The sequence below is a fragment of the Papilio xuthus genome, unplaced genomic scaffold, assembly GCF_000836235.2.
Source record: "Papilio xuthus unplaced genomic scaffold, Pxut_1.1 DF825017.1, whole genome shotgun sequence".
Classification (NCBI taxonomy): Eukaryota; Metazoa; Arthropoda; class Insecta; order Lepidoptera; family Papilionidae; genus Papilio; species Papilio xuthus.
Window position 1 is genome coordinate 5,681,303 of NW_013533632.1, and position 24,008 is coordinate 5,705,310.

The window sequence follows — 24,008 nt, forward strand, 5'->3', positions numbered from 1 at the left end:
TGTTGCTACGTCATTCCATTCTTTATAAAAGCATTGATACGAGGAAAGAAATATGTGAAATTTCTTTAAACATATCACACGAGACGATCAGGAAGGAAAACCATATATGTTTAAACCCAACAATTTGATTATTTATAGTCACTTTGTTTGGTTTTGTGACTTATTAGTTACTCAAAAGGTCCAGAATGGGAAGATCGCGCTGTTTCATTCAATTGTTGTCCACAGCTGGATATCACCCTTTTCATATAAAACTTTAATCTTTAAATTATTGAAAGCAGCTGTAACGTCGTAAGTGGAACCTGACGATCCCAGACATGCCGTCGCCTTACAACGTACAATGAAATAAAAGTTCTCATAGACAAATAGATCGGTGGGTAGGTCACGTAGTAAATAATGTAGACAAAAAGATGACCTTCAGCAACCCTAAAAAGCGATCATTTATTCAACAGCACTCGCGGCTCACATGTCCTACGATAAAGCGCTATTGATATGAAAAGGGGGCTCAAAGAAGGTTTTATAAAACTAAAAATTTGCACCTGTTACCTACAAGTTAACCCAAATCATTTAATTTTACACAAAAAGAAACTAGCGCACATTTACAAATGTTTAGTTTCTAAAACATTTGAAAAATATCTATGTTGCCCTTTTAAAACATCTTAACAATATCTCGGTACGCAGCCCGTTGCCAACCGGAATTCGCTCTCATGTCTGGCTTACGGTGAATCTCCAATGTCGTAACACCTGCATTACGACCATACAATAATCCCTTCATGTTGAGAAAACAAAGGTAACAAAACTATTAGTATACAAATATTGCGTCATTTGAAACTCGTGGTTATATAACAATTGTAATATTACAAAATTTCTATCAAGCAGTGATTTACTGTCATGCAATAATTTTTTTCTTCCCATCGTACGATGTTTCATAATATTGGTACTTATTAAAACAATTATCCAAATATTTGAATTCACTCTGTACTATCTAGTACTTTTCAGAATATTTCAAAACGTTTCTTATCTGTGATAAAAACCTTTTCAAATTGTAATACTGCCTATGCTCTGTAAATACGATTAACACATACATACAAACGACAATTGGTAACAAATTCCGGATGAAGCGACACAGCCATTGGACCGGATGTTCGCACTTGGTTAGAAGGATATCATCAATGCCCATCAACCCATTTAGTTTCTAGTCCTTGAGAACATATTTGTTACATTGTTAAACGAATATACATAAGATATGTACTATGAAAACCAACACGCTTTTTGAAGCGGACAATAAAATTGTTATGAACATTTTAAGAAGGTTATTTCGTGTATTTTCTAATACTTCATAAAAGAGTAATTAGTTTTTATATTAACAAAAAAACGCATGCAAGGAAAAGTGGCAAAGACATACATCTTTGAGATGAACTCATCTATGTTCAAATAGTTAGGTAATTGAAAGATTTTCTCTTTAAATACTTAAGTCTATCTTAAAGTTTAGCAGCACTCCAAAAATAAAAAATACGGCTCGAAGGACCAAAATGTACAGGGCTTTAAATAAAAAACCCTTGTTTGAAGAAAAACGTGTTAATATTGTAGAACATGAATAACAGAAAGACATAGAAAAACTGATTTGACGTTACTAAATTCAAAAGTTTAATTTCTTCTTTTTTCAATGATTTAATGGCTGCTAAAGCGTAAAAACTCCTTGAACACTAGGGTTATGTTTTTAATAAAAAGTAATACTTTGTTGCACTGTTATACTTCAGCCACTTCAAACTTAACCTATTTATTCCCCTCGTTGCTTGTCGAGTCCCCTCCACGGTTGCAATTGCTTGTGATGCGCAAATAGACGTTTGTCCTAGATAAAATTAATAGCCTGGAGTATGGTGTGTCCAGGCTTACCAACAAACTTTGACCTTTACGTTATCATTTATAACAAGTTATAATTGAAACATGTAAAGTACAGTATTTTTTACAAACAAGAACAATGTTTTCGATCGCTAATATGTTTTAAAATTAGTAAATACGATTGATACATCATAATACACATCTTTCTAATATTATAAATGCGAATGTTTAGATGGATGGATGGAAATTTGAAGGTGGATACCTGAACTGCAGCATGGATCTCGCTAAAATTTGGTAGATCTCGCTAAAAAAAGAACATAGGTTGAAAGAAAACATAAGCTACTGATTAAGTTTCTTTTTATTCCGCGCCGCCGGAGGCACAGGCGACAGCAAGTGATATTATAAACTCGAGTGTTTTTATATATGTTAACATAAATAAATATTTATTTGAATGTATACATAATTTGTTGATTTCCTCGAAGTCAGGCTATAATATGTTAATTCGAACGAATCATACGCAAGGAAATTGTGTCGTAAGTAATTGGCCCGACTGGGGCAGGTATACAGCCAATTGCGCGCCCTATGTTACACAGATTACCTATGATTGCTACAAACGGATGAAAGAATTCTATTCACTTAATTAACTTATTATTCTAGATCTTTTCATCGACGATTCTTTTATGATAAGAAATAGAAATCAAATAAATTATGTTAGTTTGATTAACATAAAAACATCGCCTTCAAAAATGTACCTCGTGATATGAATTCCAATTTGATAGATGTTATATTGGTTGTCGGAAATTGCTGATACTGATTGCTTTTTACAAGTCGAGAGTGTGGATCGTGTTTATTAATAGATCTGCTGAAAATTCATATAGTTGGGCACATCATGGAGTGGACGGTGTATGCCAAGTTGGCACTTCAAACTTTTTTCTAATTAAGAGCTAAACGAAGAGCGCATGAAGCGCTTTAATGTAAACACTTTTAATGTGGCACGTTAATTATTCCTTTACTTAAACACTTTTTGAGTGACTGTTCTAAGTCATTTCTAATACAGTAAACTTTAGACCCAATTTGGATTTTTTTAATATTATAAATATGTGACTGAAGATTTATAAAGATTAAAAAGGTTTGTTGCAACTCACACATTATTACTAATAAGTATTTTCGACTATTAGCGGTAATATTTGAATACGGGGACTTACTTTTACATAGTACTGGCTGCTCTGAGTCTGCAATAAATTGCATTAGCCAATGTTAGAAAAGATCGATTTATTCACTTGCATAGGTAGATAAAAAAAAAAGAATAGTTGCCTTTTATTTCGTTTTTTATGAAGTCTGCATCGTTTGCAAGAGTGCAAAGCTTAGATTGCGATACTGCCTAGTTACGAATGCAATACTATGCAAACTAAAACAGCAATACCGTCCTGTCCGCTTCTGTGTGAGTTATCCAAGTGTAATAGAGGCCGCATATCAAACAGCTATGCAGCCTGGAGCTGCAATATCCGACCGCTTTGATCTCGCTTAGACATTTATTAATAACGCACCAGATAACTTTATGAACAATTATGTTTGTAATATGATAAAAATAATCAATAATCGACTATTATTATTTTAAAAATCTTATTGGAGTTATACATCCTGTATATTTAATGAAAATCCTATAACACTCAAATAAGACTCCCTATATAACTCAAATGACGTTCAAAATGGGTCATCAATAGGCGTTTTTTTAATTCACAATAAAGAAAATTATGTTATAATATATAATTAATCTCCTTCTATGTTGAATTAAAAGTTTTAATTGGATTATGAGCATCATAGCGTTCCAACGTACTTGATGTCAAAGTTAAAATATTTCAAATAAATCCTTTGAGTTGTTCTTTTTATTTTATTACATTAAGTACCTACTAATAGCAAAAATATTGAAAGTAATCGTGTAAATAAGTTATCAATATACCGAAAAGCTTCTTATAATTAAAAGTAATCATATTATATTTAAAAAAAATTGGTCAAGTGCGAGTCAGACTCGTGCCCCGTGGGTTCCGAACAAACCTGTAGGTATAAGTAAAAATTCACCTATCACTACAATCGAGTCATAGTTAAAAAGAGTAAAATAAGTTTATAATTTTAAAAAATAATATGTGATTTAACAAAATTTTTAAGGTTTTCAAGATTTTAGGTTGAATAAAAGTAGGTTTTGATATCCTTGCGAGTAGTTTCGGGTTTGGATATATGCGGCTGAAATTGCTTTTTCTTTTGATTGCCTTGATATAGAAGTTTAATTTTGTGGCAGCGTAAAAGTATTATAAACCTGAGTACTTGATATGAATTCCAGCTTGATACCTTTCTGAGTTCCAGAGAAAAAGGTTCTAGCAAGACAGACGGACGGGCAACAAAGTGATCCTATAAGGGTTCCGTTTTTTTCCTATGAGGTACGGAATCCTAAAAATCTTAAAGTTTTTATATTTTCGCAGTATGTTATAACTTAATTTATGTACACAGGTGTGTAAGTTTGCATGTATTATGTTTCGTATCATGTTCAGTATCAATAGCAATATTCACAACACGCGTTGAATGCGCGAAAGCGAAAGTTCCTATGTTGTGGCTTAGCTTTTATTCATCTTAATTAATTTCACTTTCTCTACAGAATTCTTTCGTGCAAATGCCAAGGTATATAAATGTAGGCTTCGTTAGAGTAAGCTATAAATAAAAAAATATTAGATCTGTTGCCAAGTGAGAGGATACATTTTGAAAAAAATATATTTAATTAAAATATTCTTCGACTCAATTTGTTTGGAGGTGAACTTATATTTGGAAAGAAACCTTAAAGTTTCTTCTCACGTTTAAAATACACGTGAATTTAAATATTAAGTTTCATAACTTTTTAATTATGAAAGTAACTTTTAGGAAATTATTTGATTTTAAGGTAGCAACAAAATTTATAATTTAAATATCGATATTAAAAAATCTTTAAGTCCTTGGGTAGAGAATCCTTTTTTTAATATAACTAGCTAAGTAATTATTACATTTCAAATTACGCAAACTTAGATGATGTTTTACGAAATCGGTAAAAGTGTAACAAGAAGGCAAAAAAATACTCGTTTTTCAGGACCATGCTGAATAGTAATCAATAACCACTAATTAAGAAAAAAGACACTATTACGTAAATAACTAGAATGGTTTTATTACAAAGTTATAATTTGCGAAATATTTTAACATTCATCCGCAGCTCTAACTAAAAAAGGGACGAAGCTTAGTCGACAAGAGGCAAAACTCTGTCGTTGAATAATTCAAGAAACCACTTCCATCGCATCTATTCAACGTGACAAATATCGCAATTAGGACCCCATTTCTACTACATTCGGATAGTAGTATAAGAATATATTTTATCGTTTTAATTAGGTTTAATAATGCGATATCATTATTAAGTCATTAGGAGAGAAGAGTCGACTTAATAATTACGAATGTTCTATCCTACTATGGTATGGTGCGGTTAAAAACTTGAATAATTCCAGTGGTATAAAACACGAAGCGGTTTGAGCCTTACATAGGTAGATAGTAACCGAACGCTGTGCGGGAACGGCACGAGCGCGCTTACATAAAGCAGGAAATAAATAGGTCGCGGGGGCACGGAATCCCCCAGGGTGGTGTGAGGGTGTCAGTGATGTGGTGGTGCAAGGGGCCGGGTGGGGTGGTGGTGGCACAAAACTAGGTGGCCTACATGTGCGGAGCTCGCTGCACAGCCGTCGCGTTTTCATCGCAGCCACAGCGCCGTAAATTAAATATTCGAGGATCTCGACCAAACAGCGGAATCAGCGCCTTTGTTTCTATCTCGATTAACTCCGAGCTCCGGCCGTGTTATAAATAACTTTATAAAATAAATTTATATTTCCTAAAACTTTATATGCTTAATGCTTAGATTGTTTCATAATGCATATTAATACAAACGTTTTAAAAAAAATCCAATAAATAAAAATGAAAACTATAAGATAACAGGAAAAGGAATAATTCTATTACTTAGAAGTTATGGCCTATGTTAACTTGTAAGGAAGGATTTGAACGAATCACAACCGTAGCACTTATTTAGTGTTCTTTAGAGAATGCAGTTGATTTTACTACAAGATAAAATAAATTTTCTAACATTATCCTGTATGCAAAGTAAATAATAATGTATAACATAATTTTCACTGCAATATTGTATATTTTCAAATTTGTATGCATTCATATCGCGACTGCTGGAACGTAATCTAGAAAATCCAGTCACGTTGTAAAATAGGAATATGAAAGGAGCTCACGTGGCGCTGGCGCCCGTATGAATATAATACAATCACGCTCCGACACCTTTAACCAAGTGGGGGGAGCATTCAAAAGCAGCATTTCAAAGGGCTTGGAACGGCTTTTTTAAATCTAGGTCATTCATAAATCACTAAACAATTATAACAATTAATTCTTGTCAGCAATCAGAATCCCATAGAACTGGATGTTTTCTTACATAGTGACGTTACCCTTTGTCGCAGTTCGTTTAACAAAGAGAATCTACGAATATGTCTAGATGCTTCCAATGGTGACCGACCGGTGCGAATTCGTCTATCTAGAATAAATGAATCACAATCCCAATGCGAAGATTTAATAAACAGTTCATTCAACTCCACAGAACATAAATTTGAAGGCGATAAATATTTGTCGATTCCGTATCTGCAGTTTTATGTTTATTTTTAAATAAATTAAAAGTGTAACATATAAAAATAACGCAATTCATTTTAATTCAATTTTAATAAATGATCTTAGACATAGAATGGTATAGACACGCTGGTTAATTTTACTCTCATTATCATTATATTCAAACAGCCAACTTATTAGGTCAGTCTTTTGTTTAAATTAAATACAGTAACATGTACTGTTTCTTCGAACGAAGAACGTCTCTTAATTGTTAAATCTGATACTTAATATGTTATAGTTGTGTATTTAAGCATGATTATATATTTTTATAATATTTAGGACAATTGAATTTTTTCTTCTATAAACTTGTTACTATATATCTGAATGATCCCTAGCTGTTGCTAAATGGAGTGGAATTTAATTTGTTATCTGGGTCTTCTATTGACGTAAAATTGTACCGTTATCCTCATTTGTATATTTTATTCAAATTATTTCATTCACCGTTTTTTATTCTCGATAGTGTTTCATAATTCTATATATAAATAGAATAGTTAAAGTGGGACGCAAATGTCGTAAATAAAGTCGTATCTTTTGTTATCCTATGTATTTAGCATAAGACATGTATCTGTCTAATCTGCCAGGATGTTACAATGTTGTTATTGTTAAGTATATCACACTAAAATATCTTTTACATTGTTATATACATGTGTTTTACATAATTGTACAAAGGATAACCTATTGACATCAACGCATAACCTACCGGAAATGGTTTTACTAACTTCATCTATTCAAGATCTAACAAGTAACTAGATCCCTAACTTGCTTCATAAATTAGTTATATACTACAATACTTGAAATGCAATATTTTATATGAATATTCTTGCAAGACAAACTTATTTACATCGGTTTATATCTTCGAACAAAGACACGGAAAAATATACAGAATATTCGTTGAAAAGTATATAAGAGATTATCTTAACCCATTTCGAATTCTGCAGAGTTTCACAGAGAACAAAAAGATTTCAGTCGCTACAGATGACTGATGCGGATGGAGAGCGCCATCGCAAAGTAAATCATCGTTGGAACACGGGCAATCTAACTTTCTAACAATTATTATACTACAATTATTAATTAAATACACACGTAATTTAAACCAATACCTGTAGTAATAATTAGAATACAAAGATATATAAATGTTGCAAATATCTTAGTTTTTTTATAACATAGCTGAGATACACTAAGATTTTTTTTTATTTTCAGGTTGTGTACATTTGTTACAGGACATTTGCTCTTTTAAAAGGGTCTCATAGACTTTATAGAGACTTTTTAAATAAGTACTATTAAGAAATTCGTCATCTTCACTGTTTAAAATCGATCGATTTACTGACCGTATACGTAGATCTTTGGAGAAGATCTATTTATAGCAGTGGACTAATACAGGTAATAATAATTGCAATTGTTTAAAAACCCTTTCGTTCTTGTTACTGGAGTAGTTTTTTCGCTACTCGGACAGCGCATTTCTCTTAAGTTCTGTATACACAAGGCAACGTAAATCGTCGAAATTAATATTGTATAGTTGGGTCGCGAAATTCCAGTTGAGCGCGCTCCTTCCATACAAAGTTGAATCGTCGACGCGTATCGTTTATTCGGTCTGTACAGGTATAGCGACTACAAGTCAACTGCCTAGATTTGTTCCGCCACCATCTTGAAATTTGCAGCAACTTTTCTTATGACAATCTTGACAAATAAATTGCTAGCAACTGTCTTTGGCGATGACAGATAAATCGGCGATGCGCGCTTTGTACGAAATCACACGGCATCGAGTAAATCGCGTAGCGACTATAATCACTGGGTTTCAAAGATTTACGTTGCTTCGTGTCCGAAGGGCCTCAATATATTAAATGTAGGTATTTAGATTGGTTCGATATAGTTAAATAGAATAAAATGCTGCGTCGCCCACACACTACCATGTACAAATGTGGGCAGAGACGTCAAGTTGAGCATATACGTAGACATCACGGGATGCCGCTAGAGTTGTAAGTGTCACGCGCAATTGAAATCCAACCTCTGACCATTTACATAACGCAACAAGACATGTCCGTGGGTAATCAAAAATACCAGTGCCAACATTAACACGTTCTAACATTTAGTTATACTTTTCTAACCATAAACATTTAGTTGCAAGTGATTGCGTGTTATTTTATGAGGTTAGTTGGAGATAGATTTAGTGAAATTAAAAACTCAGATAATAAGAAGGATAGGCTAAGGTTAACCTACTTTCACTCCTATTAAACTTAATGAAATGAGACGTAGTGCTCGCCGTCGATTCCATCCGCGTGGAATTAAAAGAAAATACTTAATCTATGGTAAATTTCATCGAGATCCGTTGAATCATTCTGGTGATATTTTCTAACAAACATCCAAACTTACGCATTTATAATAATAGTAAGATTTTTGGTACTTTTTTGCGAGGACTTCTATGAAAATGTATTGGACATCGGGTACTGAGAACTTTTAAAGTAGCAACTCTATGAGAACGCCAACTTGATTTTATTACACATTGTAACCGTAGGAAAGAAAATCCCATAAGTGCTACGGCATTAATTCTCCTAACACAACCAAAACAGAGGTACAGCTTATCGTCTGCAATGTGTAGATAGTCGTACGCACTTTCAACACACAAACGCATCTCTTTTAGTCTTAGCGAAAGTTGCCGGGCCCAGTGAGTAGGTGCGAGGTCGCATAGTCGGGCGCGACCCAAGCGGCCCTGAGTGTGTCCGCTATATCCGGTAAGAATGGAGGTACTTCAAATTACTGCTTAGAGGATGCAAGGTATTATGGTTGCAGGTGAGAATATGGAAAGCCTCTTGAGTAGGCAGAAATTAGATTACGTACCTCAATGAAGCTGCTGATCGTATTATGTCTAAAGTGGAAATCTCTGATCTTTTCATAACATATTTTCCCAATACAATCGATCATCGACCACGATCATTGTAAGGTTATTAAGAAGCCTCAGTATTAAGTGAGTTGTCAATACAGTTCTAGACTGTATAATAGACCGGGAGTATTTGTCTATCCTATTAAGGCGTGAAAGTGTAAAAAGATGTCAGTTACGTAGTTACTAATGTATCTTGCTTTACTTAAGCTCTAGAGTTGCGTATTGCGGTATGTGAGATTGGGTTCATTGAATGAAATAATCATTAGTAATCGTTGGAGACATTTTCCAGTGCGAAAATGCTGTGAAACTTGTTCGCCATCCCAGTCGGCAGTGTGGAGCATGCGGCGAGCGGCGAGCGGCGACAGCGCCGCGATCTGGGTCGAGCGGCGTCCTACGTGGCGCACCAACACACGCGCGGGGACCTCGGCCCGCGCGATGCACGCATGCACGCACACACCGACACCGGCCCCGGACGAGATCTAGGCCGAAAAACTCGCGCATGCGCCGATACCACTCTACCTACTCTTGCGGACTGATATGCGGTTAACACAAAGACTCCACAAATCTACAAATATATTATCTTGAAGACTATTTACTTATTGTTTAAATACACTTGTTTAATTGTATTTCCTTTTACATATATCTACATTATTTTATTTTGATTGAATACGAGGATTTTCTTCGTAAGTTATTATAATTTTATGAATGATTAATACATCCAGACTCCCTGCATGACACCTAGAAACTAATTATTTGGTAGTCTCATACATCATAAGTACATAGTTAAAAAAGCAACCATACTTATATCATGATTTTGAGCGTGAGAATTACATAGGGACGACTCAATTTCGTTGCATAATTTTCTGATGTGTGCGTGAGTAGCTTTTCGTTCAGCGTTAAATAGGTCACCAGAAAAACTTGCTCTACAGTGACGTTATAACAATTCATATTGGTATGAGATTAAAGAAAAGTTTGACTAGGTTCGTAGGTCGTTGTATATTGGTACTTTATGACAGTTGAGTAACGTTATCCAAACTTTGGTGGTGTGAGCAACGCTGCCTCTACCTAATTGAATCGGCCATGTGTTTGGGGGCCCGATTGAGGTGAGACGTTCAACGATGGAAAGTTGTTTCCATTGATCAAGATGAATAGTTATGCATTTGTTTATTTTACTAATACTTGTATACTATTAACGTTGATTGCATACTATAATAAACAAAAGGCTATGAGTGTTTTATTTGAAAAACAGTAATATGTAGTTCCTCAGCTTGCATGTCCTGTGATTATATTTTATGCCAATAGATAGCTAATTTATATATTTTTTCATTACAACTTTGTAATGTAACGCTAACATTCGTATGTTGCAATGGAACTTTTGGTTCCGTATTAGGACTAATACTAATTACATTACTTATCACATGGCTTTTATCTCTTCTATAATGAATGACAAGAAAAACAAAAATTTACAATAATAGTAAAATATATATACTTTTTTTAGTATAAATAATATTTACACTAAAACATTTCTCTTTGTTTCATTGTTCCGTGCGGGTATCATGTATTGGGTCATGACCTGACCCGAATTTCTGATTTCTGAAGCAGTCGACGGGGCTCCTGCTCCAAACTATTTGAGGTCATTTTATGTAATAGGGACATCTATGTATAAGTATTCTCGTATGTGTAAGAAATTAGATTACATTTTTTTTATTATTTGTATGCAACCCAGGCTTCGAACCCATGATTCTTTTATATTATTTGATCTATTGCTGTTTTCTCTCTTTTACCATGATGGACAACATAATGATTCCTTGGCACCAAACTCTCTTAGACAAAATGAAACACAAAATTTATTTTAGCATTTATTGTCTTATCTCAGTTAAATATGCAACAATGGCAGCGGAAGCTTTTGCTATGTCTCCGGCGGTGTGAGCGAGTCCTCGCATACAATCCTCAAGTGTCACTTGCGGGGCGATCACCGATCGCTTTACCATTATTATTTTGATGGCCTCGTGCACGTTCCAGTCGCTCAGCTCAAGAGCTTCAAGGCATTCCTCTGGTGTTGTCTGTGGTCGAAATGTAATAATCATATTTAATCCAATATACACTATAACTACAAAACGACTGATCGGATCTGATTGAAATTTGAAACAAATAAAAAGTATGGAATAGCGCACAAAGCTTAAATTCATAACATATTTTTTCTAAATTGTGAGCCACTCGTAGACGCCGTGCTCAGGTGTCGGGTGGCTGCTGGGTGAACTACCTATAATCCTAAAGTACCGTTGACATACTTATTCAAAATGTATTATAAAATATGTAGATTTTACAATTTTTACTTGACATATTTCTAGCGACGTGACACAATTCATTATAGAACTGACGTTTCCGATTATTCGCTGTCGGTGACATACTTTATACAGAGGAAGAGGAATGAAAACGTATTTATAAATAGACTAGTTGTTGCCCGCGACTCTGTCCGTTCGGAATTAGAAAAAAAATATAATTAGTAGCTTATGTGTTGCAGACTATGTTCTATATTTACGACAAATTTAATTAAGATCCGTTCAGTCGTTCTGGACATACCTTTACAAAATATCCATCCATCTAAACATTCGCATTTGTAATATTAGTAACATTCAATTATTTTAAATATGTTCCTACAAAGAGTCTGTACAGTATGTACTACTTTTCCATACATCTTCAATAAAACTTGATTGCATTATTAAACTTTATACAATTCTTAAGTTATTCATCCACTATTTAACACAAAAGAGTTGAATCCATTGTTGTAGTCAAAAACGAGATTCAATTTTTCTCTTAAAATCTTTTTTTTTACCATTACTTGTAGCTTGGACACCATTCATCCTTTTTTTAAAGCATAAAAATATTAAAGAAATGCATACATTTATAGTACATTAACAAATATTTAGGTTTAACAAATATGTGTAAGAAAATGCATCTCTGAACGTTGCCAAATAGTAATCACTTATCTCTCTACACATTTGGGTCAAGGGCTGTCGTTTTATCTTATCAATTAAATAGGGCAAGTTCCAATAGGTCTAACAAAATACAATATTTCATTAGAGCTAATCATCTAACATTATTAAATGTTATACTGTTTAGTATATGCCTATCTCTCGGTTACTTAGTTACAGTAATTTTATTATAACCTTTTACTGGAAAAAGTAAAAAAAATATTTAATGGCAATTTATGTTCATAAAATACCGAATGAATAATTAATGCGGCCTATATTTTTTTAATCTAGTTTTTCTTTGATGAATTCAGGCTACATTCAATTCTTTACCACCTACCTCTTCTTTTAGCACCTTATTCATGATCCGAACTTCATCAGACTCAACACCACGCTGCCGACCGCAAGGCTTTTGATTCGCAAATTCAAGTAAATCTTCAACCGATACATAATCTATAAGAAAATCAGATAATTGATATTTAACCAGAAATATAAGAAACACACGAGTTCATATAAATAAATATATGTTTAAAAAATGTAATCGTACCAGTTTTTTTTGTGTATTGTGATAAGTAACCTATTTCGGAAATATCTTTGACAACATATTTCCTTTGTATTTCATCACACGTGCATACATCTTCAGTATCTGTTGCTTCCAAGGGGGAGTTAAATGGATTCGGGTAGCGTTGTCCTGTCGTATTAGTAAATGGATTTGTATCCACATTAACAGTCGAAGGACCATCAAAAACGTCAACTCCTTGATCATAGGTCCTTTGACCGTTTTCTTGCTGTCCATTCCTCTGTTTCATTGTGCAAGTTACAGCATTTTGGTATATAATAACCTGATTATTTTGATCATTGTTGATAGCTTTAGGTGCAACCTCTGGGCTTGGGTTGGAGTTGGGTAATTTCAAAGGATATTTCCTTATATGTCTTGGTTTATCGATCAATTTAGGTTTCGTACTTCTCGGTGGAAGGGGCAGCTCGTTTATCACCTTAAAATAAATAAAATTATTTTTAAAAATATATTTCTTATTAATAAACGATGTAATATTTCCTACAATCGAATAAATGGATTACAATTGTAAATAATTTCCATTGTGCAAAATGAAATCTTAAAACTTACATGATTAGTATGCAATTGCTGTCCCATAGCTTCTTTTGATGATGACGGTCTGAAATATTAATTTGATTATTATTATTACAAGTTTGCAACGCAAAAACAATTTATAGAAATACTATAGCCATTTCTCTTATTTTCTATAATAAAATAGAGATAACAATATGTTTGTACGAATTACTTTATTGATTTGTAACTGTACATGTTGCCATATGCATTGTAAATGCGAATTAAAACCAATTAGTAAATTTACATTGACGATACCATCTTACTAACATTATTAATATTTGGATGGATGTATAGATGTTTCTTTGAAGGTATCTGCAGTAAGACTGATCTCGATGAAATTGGCCATACATTTAGAACATAGTCTAGAAGAACACATAGCCTACTAGTTATTTTTTCATTCCGCGGGAACGGAGTCGCAGGTGACAGCTAGTATCTTTATAATGGTCTATAACTCCAATAATAAATGTAAATACATAATTTAGAGTAAAACTTACTGATTATTATTCGGCAGCTGTTTCTGCAGAGACAGAAAGTTTGCGCGTGGTTCTTTAAAACGTGGCGCGGGTTTCGGTATGGTGGCAGGTTTGTGTGTCATCTCCATGTGAGAAATGAGAGATGTAGATGGCATTGGATCCTCAATCAGGCTTGTATAAGCGAGTTTGCTTTCCGCTGTTATTGTCGACTGTTGTGAATACAAAAAATGTGATTTAAAATAGAAATGAAGTTTCAATGTATGTAATTACCTGAATTGGACGATTAAAAGGAAGTTTTATGGTTATGGTTATATGGCTTTTATCAGTGGATTTTTCCAATGATATAGTTTCCTAAATGGAATAAAATATGGTAGTAATCAAAATTTCCTTTTTAAAGTTCTTTACTGTACCTTTAACCTATATTAAGATTTATTAATATTACTTACTTGAAGATCCGGTACGCTTTTTGCTTCTTCGCTGAAATTACGCCGTTCATGTTTGCCTGAAAAATACATAAGTCCTTAACACTTTCAATACCACCGACTCGCCATACGGAAAAATTACAAAGAAAATATATTTTCAACTCTAGTGTAATATTTTAATTTACCGGACTCGGCGTCATGAGCTCCGCTCTGATGTAGCGATACCAGAGGAAACTTGAAATGGAACTTAGAACGATCATTGGGCGAGCTTGGCGCCCTCTGGTCACCGTCAAGGTCATTCATAGATCTGTAAATTAAACATGTAGTTGTTTCAATTGTCAAAACAGTTGTATGAAATCATTTTATCATTACCTTTATGCTTTATGAAAAACAGAAAAAAAATATATTCATGGTAAGTAAAGGAATGTCTCATAAAATCTCATGCGTAAGACATCGCTTATAAGAGGTAATAAACGATGTCTTTCATTTTATTTGATGGATATTTTCTTCAATGCAATAGAAAATTATGTCACTTTAAGAATACATTGTTAGGCGTAGTCTTAAAGGGAAACGAGGAATGGGCACTGCGCAGTTGACCTTGAGGCCAACAAGATTGACGCGTATTAACGTATAAGTTAAAATCTTTACAAACTTTGTAGTTATCTCATTGGCAAGTGCTACAGCTGTATCTAGAGTTCTCTCGTCATGAGCTGACATCAGTTTCATAGTCCCTGTGTTGCCGCCCTTTTTCTTATCCGCCTTGCTAAGCGTGTGAGGTCTGAACAACATATTAAAAAGTTACAAAATATTTCAAACAACACAACATTTTTAAATATAACATTGTTATACTTTAGGAATAAGTGTAAAATAATTAAACGTACCTTGCGTTGTCGAAATCAAAATGTTTGCCGATGCCCTGTAAAATAAAGAAAAAGTAAGGAGTAAAAAATCTTAAACTATAAACAAGAACTTTTTTAATTCTATTACTAATAAAAAAACTAATTTTATTAGCACTGTATTATATACAAGAAACTAAAAAAAATATTTATACAATCTCGTTACTACAACGAAACTTCTAATCTACAATCACATGTTATTCTTCTTATAAAATAATAACAAAATCTGTTTTTTTTTTATCTATTCTAAAGCAACGAATAATTCACTATCCGATTTAAATTGGATTAGTTAATTCCACATATGATGACGACAAAAATTATGGTTATAAAAATATTTTTACAAATTCATTAAAATCTCTTTTTTAGTATACAAAGTTTTGATAAATTATAGTTTTAACGAGTGCTCAAACGATTGTTTAGCAATGACATGTAACGATTAGGAAAACTACTAGACATGTGAAATTTCTTACTTAAAATGTATGAATTCAAATAATGAATACAAAGCTATGCAAGACACTTCCTATTTATTCAACATCAATATATGTAATCAAATTAAAGTTATTTTTATAATAAACATGCACCAAATAATTTTTACTAATCTTTTTTTATAAATCTGCTTTTATATCATATCGACTGTAATTACGGTGCGAAAGTCTATGCTTAATATTTATTGATGTTGAATAATCTAAATATATGTTTAAAAATATTAAACTCACTGTAAAAGACCTATGTCTTACCCGAAATTCAGCAAACGTATGTAACCTGAATAATGAATTAAACTAAATAATATGTTTGATAAACAATATCGAAAAAAAAAATTAAGAAATAAAACAACAGATAAACGTCAGCATAAACACGTGCCCAAATAGTGTAACTATTTTCACCGATTTGTTTCAACTTATTCCAGACAAATGACCTTCAATTTTATATAAGGCTGCTCGTACACTCAAATTCTAATCTTTGTTTTAAAAAAATACATACATCATCTCGTTTTCTGGTGTCGAGATTCCGGAATAGATGCTCCATCTCATCGATCAAACTCTGTCCAAAGTCGTTGCAGCTTTTCTGAATTTACAAACAAATTGCGTTTTATTTTAACTAAAATGTAATTTAATAAAGCCTAAACGCTTTCAACAGTGAATCGTCCAAGTAACGTCTAATTTTAGATTAAAAAATTAAATATCAGGCTGATTTTAGTCTGACTGTCAGCTTTGTCATACAGCGTGAGCTAAAAGTCTTATACAAAACAAAAGGTAATCTTGGTAAATCATTTTGATATAGGATTTACATACATCTTCCAAAACCAAAAAACGGCAAAGTGTATGGAACTAAAGAATAAATAATTAAAAAAATTATAATTGATGAAATTATATAATCATACCGGACTATCGGGTACTGCAAAATTATCGTACTTTATCAATTCTGCCGCTGTACCTTCCTATAAGAAATAAAAATTATAACATGTGTAGAACAAACAAATTGTAATATAATGCATCAATAAACATGTAAATATGAAATAGACAAAGAAAGATCAACTCGTTTTATAAATTTTATGATGCAAATCCTCTTGTCCACTAAAATTTTTGAAGTTACAGTGAAAAAGACCCTTAAGTATATCAAGACAAACTTGATTAATAGTTGTTTAAGTAACAATTAATTTAAGTACTATATTGAGTGTTATAAATAAATAATTCTTACTGTATCAGTGTCAGATATCTCGTGGTACTCGTGCACCTCACTACCGGAGCAAGTGCACACCGGCTGGACATCATCATTCTTGTGATAACGTCCCAGTGATGCACTTTTGACCTGTATTTGTTTTATTGAACATCTCTTTAATCTATACTTTATTATAAACTAGCTGTCGAAAAAGGCTACCAACTTATTTTTATAGAATACTAACTGTCGCCCGCGACTCTGTCCGTGCAGAATTAAAAAAAAAACTTAATAAGTAGCCTATGTGTTCTTCCAGACTATGTTCTACATCTATGCCAAATTTCAGCGAAATCCATGCCGTACTGGAGATACCTTCAAAAAACATCCATCCATCTATCTAAACTATCGCATTTATAATATTAATTTTTATAAAATATCAGTTTCAAATATTTTAACATGAAGAGTAAATAAATATCTAGATATATTTATGTGGAAGACCACAATAAATATTATAATAGAAAATTGTTTTACCTTACTGAAAATACCCTTGCTTGTAGATGGTTCAGAAAGTGATTTAAGTTTGTTCTTTTTGTGACTTTTGTGCTTCTTATCAGTGTCTGAAAGAAAAATAATTGAACTTATAAATAAAATAACTTATCGACATAATTAAAATAGATATTATAATGTTTACTTTAAAGAGATACTTACATGATAAATCAACTTCATCACGATCGTGTTTCGTTTCTGTGTATGTGGCTTTTAAAATAGGATAAGGCGGCATACACATTGCTCCAGATAGGTGAGATGGTGAGTTAGGATTTAAAAGTGGCACTTGTTCTGAATCGTCCGATGGTTTGTACTGTGTAACGACTTGACAGGATGTCTGAAAGAAAAATTATAAACAAAAAAAGCTCTTATAAAACGAGACATGTTATTTTCGCACAATTTTTGTATAATTGAACAAACATTTATTAGCATTGCAATACATATTTTATAGGAGAGACACAAATGAGCAGCAGTTCGCTTAATCATAGTTGGTCCGATGCCCATAGAAATCCGAAACACCAGGGGAACTGTAGAATCCTTGTCGGTCTTAAGAAGAAAATATATTAAACTTGAGATGCCCCAGTACAAGTTCTTTTAAAAGCGAACAGAAAACAGGCAATGCATAAAAATAACGCTTACATAAACATGCGTACACAAAAAAAAAAACAATAAAAAAGGAAATATTGACAAATTCGTCGTATTTTTAACTCGGAAAGCTTATACAAGTTTCTAAAGGTTTATAATGTGTAAATATTAATGCGGCTGACTGTACCTATTCCTTTTAATTGGAGTGAAAAACATTTTTTGACATCCGTGACTTTAAATGGCGAGTGTCTTAATGTTATACTCACGCATGCTGCAGGATCGAGGAATGCTATATCGCCGAAGACAGCACCGTCTACACCAACGTGTCCTGTATGCTTCACATCACCTTGGGGACTGGATATCATGCTACGATGTATCGTTCTCTTGCCGGTGTACGTGTGACGTTTGTGGTCAGAACGTGAAATTGCAGACGTTCGCGTTGCGTTGCGTGACGGTGACATTGAACCAGGCAAAGCTCGCTAAGTGTACGGAAAACTGTGGTTATGTGTCGTCAAGTGACACAAATGCATCAGGAATATGTTAGTCACATAGTAAATAGAATTAGCACCTACAGATTACTAATGAATATCACCCTTTTAAATATTTTCTTCTAGACATAGGTGATTGGTACTTTTAATTTAATACCACCGTTTTTAGTATATAACCCGAAATTAAACTATACTTTTTTAATGCAATAATATGGCCCAATAGTTAATTTTATATGGCTTTCCCCAAACCATAATAAGCTATAGTGACCAATTATTTATTTAAAAAATTCTTAATTTCAAAATCTATTTCATTGTTAATAATCTCTTCTAGAAGATAAGTTTTTTAAATGAAATACTAACAACTTGTTAGGTGATATTGTTAAGAAAAACAGAATATAGAATGAATACAATAGGTTTGTAATTTGTTATCATAAATAAAATCAATAGAAATAGCCCAGAAAAATTAACCTTTATACGCAAACTAATGATAAGAGAAATGATAAACAAAACATTAAAAAAAAGCATAAAAAAGCACCAAATATAATGTTGCCAACATACCTCTGATTCTACCAATGGTTCCGTCTCGTGGGGATCAAACACACCACATGTTCCTCCAGGCAGTACTCCATACCACATTGAAGATTGTGTAAAATCTCTAAAATAAAAAGTTTTAATAAAATAAGCTGTAACATAAAATAATAAACTACAAAGTTTCAACAATGTTCTTACTCTTTTCCAAGCACTGTTATTACTTGACCAGCTTTATATTCAAGAAAATTACTTCGCCTGCCATCTGGTGGTTCAAAAAAATCAGCAATTGCTTGAACCTGAAATAAAAATAAAATTGTTAATTCTTAAGCATTACGCAATGCAATTATTTTATTCATCTTTATAAATACATATATCATTCTAGAGCTATGTAAGCTTTAGAATTATATGCATGCTAGCTGTCACCCGCGACTTTGTCACCGTCGAAACTAAATAAAACATAGTATGTAGCCTATATGTAATAGGCTATACATAATATACTATATGTATCCTACATCTGTACCAAATTTCATATAAATCCATGCAGCCGTTCCGGAGATAACTTTTAACAAATATACATCAATCCAAACTTGCATTGAAAATATTATAAAATTAAGATTAAAATTCATATAGCAATGCAAATTAGCAGAAAGTTTTACAATATTAGATTTCCACTACCAAAATATTCATACAAAAACACACTGTGAAAGCAAAAACAGACGAACAAGAAAAAAAAATAGTGATTGACTAGCTAGGACTGGTTTAAACCACTACAAACTTGTTTCACACGCAGCACATAATAAAAACATATTTAATCTAACCTGGATTGGTTGTATTGCATGTAGCTTTGGCATTAATTCTTTGAACTTGGGTCTACAATTTGGATCATGAGCCCAACACTCTAACATCGTGGAATAATATTCATCAGGGCAACATTCAGGCCTTTCCAATCTCTGAAAGATGAAAAAAACATGTCAAATAAAATTAACAGCAAAAGTGAATGGATTATGATATACAAAAAATTATTATTAATTGCTAGTAATATCTATATTAATAATTTTGTATGACAATTTGGCTATAGAATGCATAAAAACATACTTGACAATTTGGTTCATCTATTGCTTCTAAAATCTGATGTCCCGAGAAAGCTGCCCACGGCTGGAATCCATAAGTAAACATCTCCCAAAGGCAAACTCCGAACGCCCAGACATCGCTTGCCGAAGTGAAACGCAAATATAAAATACATTCTGGTGCGCACCTACAAAGTCGTATGAATAATTAGGTATTTACATATTGTTATTTGACATTGGTCGGAATACATCTCATTTATAATCACAAAAAAATATTTTGCAATTCGGTGACATTGGAACTTGTTTCAGTATTTTTTAAAACAAAATCAATTTTAAATATTACACTGGTTTTTGTTACACAATGTATAAATGATTTTATACTAAATAAATGTAAGAGTTAGTCTTTAATGGATATAAACATATGTACTAACCAGGCTACAGGCAATTTGAGATTCACATTGTAATTAGTTTGATAATAATCCTTGCCTACGCCCAATGCACGCGATAAGCCGAAATCCGAGATCTTTACTCTATATTTGCTAAATACTAAGATATTTCTTGCTGCTAAATCCCTGAAAAAAAAATTATGATTACTTTTTGTATGGGATTCAGGAATACACAATTTTTTTTTTGTTTTTTTCAGTAATATAACATAATCAAACTGCAATATAAATGAAGACATTCTTGTATTTTAAACTTACTATGTCATCGCTTTCTGTTTCCAAAAATAAGGTTTGTGCGATAAGAGTTTTTTCTAAAGCATAGGCTCTTGGCCATTATAATAATGACAATATTATTATTTATAACCTAAATATTTGAAGCTACTCTATACATTGATCAAAGTTATTTGACCTGAAGATTAATCTTTGAATGCATGGTAGAATAAAAAATATATAATAACACAAACCTATGAATCAGTCTTTTGTTTTCTAGATAAGTCATACCATCACAGATCTGTTGTGCGAACTCACAAAGGTTCGATACAGGGAAGCTTGCTCGAAGTGACACCTCGCGCAGACACTCCAGAAGTGAACGGAGTGGAGCCAACTCTGTCACCTGAAAGCGAAAGTTTATTATGTAACCTTCGGAAAAAAATCTTCTACAATAGCATATAACACGCGAATATACGTTTTAAGATATTTAATATTGAATGAAATACAAATTCGTTTAGGTTGCGTATTGGAGATACCTTATAATGAACATCCATCCCTCTAAATATTCGCAATTCTAATATTACTAAGATATTTGGGAGTAATATCATTCCTTCCTATTAGTAAGGCAAAAAATAAATGGTCGATGTTTAACATCCAGTCAAATTAAAGCGGTATTAACATACTAACCGTAGGTTTCGGATAACAAAATTTATTTAAAACATTTTGTTTCTGTTTTATCAAAGATAATGACTGGGATGACAATATGTTTTATACAGATATTTTACCTAAGAAACCAACGATAAGTTACATGTACGTCATTTAAACCCATAGCGGCAGCCGTAATGACGCAAGACATAGTCCTCTTACGTCATACAATTGCGTCGCAACAAAATAATACGATCGAAATTCATATATGCAGTAGCTTCAGAGTTTTCAAAGTGGAATATATTATTACCCAAGCAAAACAACGTCATAGAATAATGAATATACAATCGGTAATAAAATAAAAAAAATATTACTTACCAACATCAAGGAATCCAGGTGTAACACAACACCATGTAACCTGACAATGTTAGGATGCTCAATATTGTGCATAACTGCGGCCTCCTTCAGAAATTCTGACGAATTTGAGGTCATGCGTTCTTGGCCTAAGCATTTTATAGCTACTTGCAGCTGAAATATTTGTAAAATTAAAAATAAACAATCTGAATGTCAATTCTACAATTATCTTTGTCCAAGATAAATATTAGACAAATTTTTACTGTAATTTTTAAAAATCAAATGTATATTCATAATCAAAACAGACTCGAGATAGTCCAACTATTCTACCAATACGAAGATGTCTCCGATCTGTTTTGGTTGTCACATTTTTCTAGAATATGTCCGGTTATTTTTTCCTTACTAACCTCTACATTTTACTAACGCTGTTTAGTTTATAAATCGAATTTCATTTTGTAGAAATATTAAACTTACTCTTTGATTGCCCGTGGTCCAAGTACCCTGTTGCACAACTCCAAACTGTCCCATACCTAACTCTTTGTTGATATTTATATCTTCAATGGATATTATGTGTTTGGTAGGTACTGTAGCACTTTCTGGGTTAGGTTGCAAGTCAATAGAAATAGAACCATGACCAAGGGTTACCTTTGAAATAAAAGATCTTCCATTAAAAGTTGCATTTCAACGGATTGCTATCTGATCTGATAAAAACATATCCAACTTACTGGTTCATTTCTTCTGCTAGCAGTTAGAAGTTGTTTAAGTTTATTTAAATATGGATTTGGAAAGTATCTTGAATATTGTTTTCTGTATCGCCTCTGCTCAGGTTTTGAAAATCCAATTTGATTTAAATCACCACTTATAACATACTTTAATTGTGTAAGTTTGTTTATCTTAAGAACATCTCTAAAAGGAAATTATAAGTTTAACAATAACCACTGACATGATGAGCGATGCCATATATGTATATTATTTTATTTATGTTACAAGCCTGTATATATTCTAAGCAGCAGCATTCACACAAAAGCATCTACATTGCATTCCAAATGAATGCTAATCTCGTAAAGATAATCACACAGCCATTAAAAGCCACATAATGTGCCCTTCGCAATACATTTATAAAATTTGTTGTTGTAAGGTACATAATAGTTCCTTGATTTCGTGTTAAGGTGGAACATATTACATTTCAAGTCTCTTTAAAAACAGAATATGTTGGGTAAATACATCTATTTTCCATAAGGAAAAAAATTGCCTATGGAAGAGAAAATGATTACTTTCATGTGAAACAAAATTTCAGTACATACAGGTGTCCTACTAAGTGTATATCCAATGTAAGCAAGGCAAAAGAAAAAGACTTTAGATGTATTTTGTAGGGGTAAATTTCTCCAGTGTTGTAATTAACTATAATAACAATACTTTGAAAATCAACTCTTGATTAGACTTCAAACTTGAGTGAAGCCCTTCGTTATAAATGTATGCTAATATTACCCCCATATTGAGAAAGTAAAGCTCACATGCAAAAATTTTCGACTATGTTGCAGTACATTGGTATGTGAAGTTTTACTTGGAATTGTGATCTAAATCTGAATAGTGCAGATATAGAATAGACAGGCACAGTGTAAAAGTATAAGTAGGTATAGGTTTCCTTAGATTCTGATGAGATAAATATTTAATAAGACTACGACCTCGGAGATCCCTGGCGCAAACAGTACTAGACATGTTTTCTGAATTGATTTACTACCAAAAATATACCAAGACGGTCATCCTAAATAAAAAGCAAAATGCAAGGAGGAAAAATAGGTTCTTAGAAGTTTTCTACCTGAACACCATATAGTATTGTTGAAGGTCTGCCTCTCGGAGAAATCTTTTCAATTTCTCTTGTTCGTCGCCTATATGTTCTAAAACGGAAACATACAGTTTATGTATATTTTCAAAAGCTAAACATAAAATTTGTTACGAATAACTCACCCATAATTAGATCTTCTTTTTAAGCAACGTTTGCAACACAATTTATTGAAGTATTTTTATTGAATAATAAATATTATATATATATATTTTAGGCAATTTGCAAAGGCTAATCAGGATTAACGTCGCGTCGACCGATCAACCAACAAAACAATAAAAATAAACCACAACCACACAACCAAAGAGT

The 24,008-nt window shown here is 32.7% G+C and overlaps 1 protein-coding gene across 2 annotated transcripts; it reads right to left on the reverse strand.

The window, feature by feature from the left end:
- Positions 1–11,291: 11,291 nt before the first annotated feature.
- On the reverse strand, positions 11,292–23,979 carry Ack-like (activated Cdc42 kinase-like). 2 transcript variants are annotated; one of them, XM_013323890.1, is made up of 26 exons: positions 23,825–23,978; positions 23,676–23,754; positions 22,582–22,762; positions 22,331–22,501; positions 21,881–22,030; positions 21,112–21,260; positions 20,636–20,776; positions 20,233–20,392; positions 19,956–20,087; positions 19,336–19,433; positions 19,165–19,261; positions 18,385–18,597; positions 17,696–17,870; positions 17,519–17,604; positions 17,030–17,140; positions 16,713–16,769; positions 16,313–16,396; positions 15,317–15,351; positions 15,088–15,213; positions 14,621–14,742; positions 14,460–14,515; positions 14,035–14,222; positions 13,538–13,586; positions 12,959–13,406; positions 12,752–12,864; positions 11,292–11,502 (listed from the first exon to the last, which is right to left on the reverse strand). In XM_013323890.1, the coding sequence occupies exons 1-26, from the start codon at positions 23,826–23,828 to the stop codon at positions 11,299–11,301; spliced, it is 3,429 nt and encodes a 1,142-aa protein (XP_013179344.1). In that variant the 5' UTR covers positions 23,829–23,978; the 3' UTR covers positions 11,292–11,298. The 2 variants fall into 2 exon arrangements, with proteins under 2 accessions (XP_013179344.1, XP_013179346.1); XM_013323892.1 differs by lacking the exon at positions 18,385–18,597 and having other exon boundaries at positions 23,825–23,979.
- Between the last annotated feature and the right edge of the window lie 29 nt (positions 23,980–24,008).

Excerpts from the sequence above, each read along its gene's own strand:
- Ack-like (XM_013323890.1), bottom strand. Across the intron at positions 20,393-20,635 it reads CTCAAATTGCCTGTAGCCTG|GTGCGCACCAGAATGTATTT; the intron begins GTTAGTACATAT and ends ACGACTTTGTAG. Across the intron at positions 15,214-15,316 it reads TTTGATTTCGACAACGCAAG|ACCTCACACGCTTAGCAAGG; the intron begins GTACGTTTAATT and ends TATGTTGTTCAG.